Source organism: Colias philodice, chromosome 14, assembly GCF_061535455.1.
Source record: "Colias philodice isolate Cphi_HAF_F1 chromosome 14, ilColPhil1 Martin Lab GWU primary, whole genome shotgun sequence".
Lineage (NCBI taxonomy): Eukaryota > Metazoa > Arthropoda > Insecta > Lepidoptera > Pieridae > Colias > Colias philodice.
This window is the reverse complement of record NC_143099.1, coordinates 5,439,209-5,444,486: the sequence shown is the minus strand read 5'-3', so window position 1 is coordinate 5,444,486 and position 5,278 is coordinate 5,439,209. Positions and strand designations below refer to the sequence as shown.

The following is a 5,278-nucleotide window of genomic DNA, read 5'->3' as shown; positions in this document are numbered from 1 at the left end:
CAAAGTAACTTCTCTAGAAACGCTCATTCTAGAACAGAATTTGATCATAAAAAAATTTGTTGAAAATAAAGAAATGACCGATCCGGCGGTAGATTTGAGTTCGCCAAGCAAAAAGTGTGATGATGAAGAGGGTAACTCTAAGCAGCGGCCGCTTCGCAATGCTCGTCTTCGTGCGCTTACGACTATCAACGTCGCGAAGCCCAAGGTGCGAGCAGGAAAGAAGATGTTACCGCTCGCATCTCCGTCCCCACCGAGCGGCATTGACGGCGAGATCGTCCCTACTACGTGTTCTACGCAAGTCACGCAGAACTCGCAAGACAACTTCGAGGACGCGGATGGTTCGAACGACCGGAACGGTTACGGGGCTAACATGGAATGGGTCGACGTGAGGCGGCGTCGAGTTAGACGTGAGGCGAGAAATGTAGCTCGTGGTACGGCCGCGCCCGGTTCGACGTTATTGGAGGCGTCCGAACGTAAAAGTTACTTACATGTATATTATTTAAAAAAAGGAACTACAGTCGAACAAATTATTGAACATTTGTTATGTATTTGCCCAAATGATAAATGTTTGGTAGAACAATTGAATTCGCGTGGTGACTATGCATCTTTTAAGTTAACTGTTCCCACAAAAAATTTGGATACTTATATGTCGCCTATTCATTGGGCGGAGGATGTACACATTAAGCCTTGGCGTAGTGGATTTCGCAACCGAAAAACGACACAAAACCCCTAAATTAAAAAGTATTTGTACGCTACAATCGAATTTTGTAAGTGGGTATAGCTTCGGAGAACACCAAATTAAGAAACAATGCGGAAGTAAACCTTTCGAAATACTATACCAAAATGTAAGAGGCCTCCGAACGAAGTTACAAGATTTCTACATTAGCGTATCTTCGATTTTAGTGGATTTGTTCGCTATAACAGAAACTGGCTGCAACGAGTCAATATCAGACGCGGAATTAGTTCCTCCCGGTTACAGTATAATACGTTGCGATCGCATGGACGGCCGCAAGCAGGGCGGAGCGTGTCTTGTGGCCGCACCGCGCTTCGAGCTGCGGAGTGTACCCGTGCCGTGTGACATAAACATCGCCGCTCGCGCATTCGAACTTGTTTGTGCTACAGTGTACTTGAAAAAAAGATATTTATTCACGGTTTGCGTAGTTTACATTCCGCCAAATAGTAATGAGTGCGAATATATGTTGTTATTTAAAACTATAGAAGGGTATTATAATAAATACAGTGATTTATTAGTGACAGGAGATTTCAATTTATATTCATGTTCATTAAATATATTAAATTATTACGAGTACTTTTTTAGTTATTGTGGATTCACCCAGTGCAACAAAGTAAGTAATATCAACAACCGACAGTTGGATTTAGTGTTGAGTGCATTGAGTGAAGGAAGTTTGGTAAGTGTGTGTGAAGCGTCCGAGCCGCTGGTGCCGGTGGACGCGTACCACCCGCCGCTGCTGGTGTCGGTGTGGCCGCGCGGCCCGCCCGCTGCCGCTCCTTACTCAGACGCAGATGTGAGTACGACTACTTCCTTAGAGTGGAATTTTAACAAAGCCGATTTTGTTTTACTTTATTCTAAAATAGCACAAGTAGATTGGACGGATTTTTATAACTTAGGATTAGATATGAGTTTGAAGTATTTCTATAATGTTTTAAATTCAATTTTCGATTCCTGTGTGCCGTTAAAGAAGAAAAATAAAGTATGTTCGAAATACATTTATCCTGAGTGGTACACAAAAGAAATAATTCGAGACATTAAAATTAAAGCAGCGCATCATAAACGTTTTAAGGCTAGTAAATCGCAAAAAGATTATGAAATATTCAGTAGGTATAGATCTAAGGTAAAATGTTCGATTGAAATGGCGTTAAACAGTTATCGTCGGCGAGTTGAAGCGAATTTAATAGAAGATCCTAAATCCTTTTGGAAGTTTATTAACAATAGTCGGGTAATTAAAAAATCTAAACCTATGGTTGACGCCGATGGCAAGGTAATGACAGCACAGCAGAGCGTGAATGCATTTTCTGAATATTTTAGGTCGGTTTATATTCAGCAAAAACCAAAGTTAGATGTAAACTTAGCGATAACACAAGCAAATTGTTTAAACGGAGCAGTAAGAGTGCACATTGGGGAATTACAGCTTTGTGAAGTGCTGCAGGCGCTAAGTCAACTTAAGCCAAAGACATCTTCAGGTCCAGACCAGATACCGCCATATATATTGAAGGACTGCCGCCTGGTGTTGGCAAAACCCCTTCTCCATATATACAACTTATGCCTTAAAACAGCTGTTTTACCAAACTGTTGGAAGATAAGTCGCGTCGTTCCAGTGCCCAAAGGGGGACGTGGTAACAGTGTGGATGAGTATAGGCCTGTTGCAATATTGCCCTCGCCAGCGAAGGTTTTCGAGTCTGTGGTGCAAAAAAGCATATTTACACAGGTGCGATCTCACTTGTCAGACGCTCAACATGGCTTTAGACCCCAACGTAACACTGCTAGCAATCTATTAAGCTATATGGCGGATATTATACCCGTAGTCGACGGTGGCGGACAAGTTGATGCGGCCTACTTTGACTTCAAAAAAGCATTCGACCTGGTCGACAATGATGTGCTGATAAAAAAGTTAGCAGAATTTGGATTCACTCCGCATCTGTTAAACTTTATGGCTAATTATATGACGGATAGGCAGCAATACGTAAATTATGCTGGACATACATCAAAACCGTATTTTACCAGATCTGGTGTAGTTCAGGGCAGCAATTTGGGCCCCTTGGAGTTTATTTTGATGATAAATGATCTTCCAAAGGTAGTTCATTATGCAAAGTGCTTGCTTTTCGCTGATGATCTTAAACTATCAATGGTAATAAAAGATATAAGTGATTGTGAGAAACTACAGAGCGATATTGATAGAGTTGTAGACTGGAGTAAAAATAATTTATTACAGTTCAACACCGCAAAATGCATGATAATTACTTTCTCTAAAAGTACTCAAAACCAAACAAAATATAATTACCACGTTGACGGGGCACGGATTTCGAGGGTAACTGAAGTTAAAGATCTTGGCGTTAATCTCAGTGCTGACTTGAGTTATAGTAAGCATATAACTAATATTTGTAAGAAAGCTTTTAAGAACTTAGGGTTTATATTGCGGATGTCTCGAAATTTTTCGAATATTAGAGCTATTATTAATTTATACAATACTCTAGTAAGAAGCCAGTTGGAATATAATTCCTTTATTTGGGGCCCGCATGAAATTAAATATAATCTTATGCTAGAGCGCATACAAAATAAATTCACTCGTTTCCTTTACATGAGATTATACGGGGTTTATCCTTTCTATCCGCTTATGTATCCGACTTTATTCGTTTTGGGCATGGTGGGATATAACGAGCTGAGGGTTAGAAGGGACCTGGCGTTAACCTCGTACCTGTTCAGGATTTTTAGAGGTAAGATACATAACGCGGATATTCTGGGTAAAATGTATTTGTATGTACCAGATGGATATGTGGGACGCCGGCGCCGGCCTCCGCTGCTGCTGGTGCCGTCCGCTCGCACCAACTTGCTAGGTCAGGCACCTATGACGCGTGCACTTCGTTCACTCAATGAAATAGCAATTAAAACGGATATATTTTGTTGCACTTGGGATGAATTCACGCGAGTAGCTTTATTTGTAATATGCTATAAAAAGTGATAATGTCTTTATTTGTATGTTAAATATTTATAATTTCAATGTAACCAATTAAATGTAAAACCACTATCGTATTGGGAAACTGTAATGTTAGTGTGTGTTTTTTGAATAAATAAATAAATAAATAAATAAATATATCCCTGGCTTCTACCGATATAGCTTTAAAGTTGAAATGGTCCATCTTTAGTGAAAATTTAGGTAGCGATCATCTTATCATTAAAATAACTTCGCAATGGGATAACACACGAGGGCATTATACTTTGCGCCGTAATTTTAAAAACGCGGACTGGTCGTCTTATACATTGTTTTTAGAAAAAGAATTTGATCACTGGGTATTTTCTAATGAAGATCCTCAATCGTTGTATAATAACTTTATTAACTCTATTAATTTAGCTGCCGATTTGTATATTCCATTTGTTAAGCTAAGTCACAATCCAGCAAGTAGTTTCAAACCGAAACCTTACTGGAGTGTAATCTTATCAAAGTGTGTAGCAGATCGACGGTTAGCTCTTTCCACTTTTCGCCGCAACCCGACTCCACATAATTTTGCAAAGTTACAAACTAAAGTCCGCGAATCTCAACGCTTGATACGGGAAGCGCAAAATCGGTCACGCCACGATTTTTACTCTTCTATTGATGGCCAGTCTAAGTTAGGTGAAATGTGGCGTAAGATAAGCTGGTTGAAAGGCATCAACACATCGCGCCCTTGTGTCGATAAAGAGAGTGCCGATAATCTCTTACAGAATTTGACACCCGACTCGGCCGTCCCTAAGGATCCTATTTTTGACGCTGGCATGACTATTTTGGACAACCAAATTTCCATGCAGGAATTAAAGTCTTGTATGCGTCATAAGGACTCGACACCAGGAAGTGATAATATTTCATACTCTATGCTGGCTCATTTACCTGAAAACGGACAACGAGTTTTACTGAAGTTATTTAATGTTTTTTATTCCTTTGGCTTTGTACCATTACAATGGCGAGATATCACGATTGTACCTATTCCAAAACCCGGTCGAAATGATCAAAGTACTAGTTCCCTTCGTCCTATATCGCTTATTTCTTGCCTCTGCAAAGTTTTTCATAATATTCTTCTTAAACGCTTAGAGTGGTATATCGAAAGAAACAATTTTTTCTCTCCTAATACTGTTGGGTTTCGCAGATGCCGTTCTACTCTTGATAATTTAAGTAACTTAGTTTCGCGAATACAAATGGGCTTTTCTCGAAATGATATTTGCCTCGCTACATTTGTAGATATAAATAACGCATATAATAATGTCGATGTATTAAGTTTGATTGGAATTATGCAAAAGTTAGGAGTTAGCCCCAAAATATGTCGATATATTTGGAATTTTTTGAAGGACAGACGCTTGGAAATTAGATCTAATTACTTTTCTGTTCGAAGATCTACCTCTTACGGCCTAGCCCAAGGAGACCCTCTTTCTCCACTCCTTTTTAATATTGTTACCATAGATATTTGTAAAAATATAAATAATGTGTCTATTTCACAGTACGCAGACGATTTTGTTCTTTTTATTAATTGCCGTAGCGCGGAGTATGGAAGATTTCACTTACAGAGAGCA

At 39.5% G+C, this 5,278-nt stretch overlaps 1 protein-coding gene across 1 annotated transcript; it reads left to right on the top strand.

Moving 5' to 3' along the window:
* The first annotated feature begins 292 nt into the window (after positions 1 to 292).
* Positions 293 to 3,817, top strand: LOC149482836 (uncharacterized). The gene is made up of 2 exons (XM_089703627.1): positions 293 to 1,526; positions 3,505 to 3,817. Exons 1-2 carry the CDS (start codon positions 672 to 674, stop codon positions 3,571 to 3,573), a joined length of 924 nt encoding a protein of 307 aa, XP_089559753.1. The 5' UTR covers positions 293 to 671; the 3' UTR covers positions 3,574 to 3,817.
* The last annotated feature ends 1,461 nt before the right edge of the window (positions 3,818 to 5,278 follow it).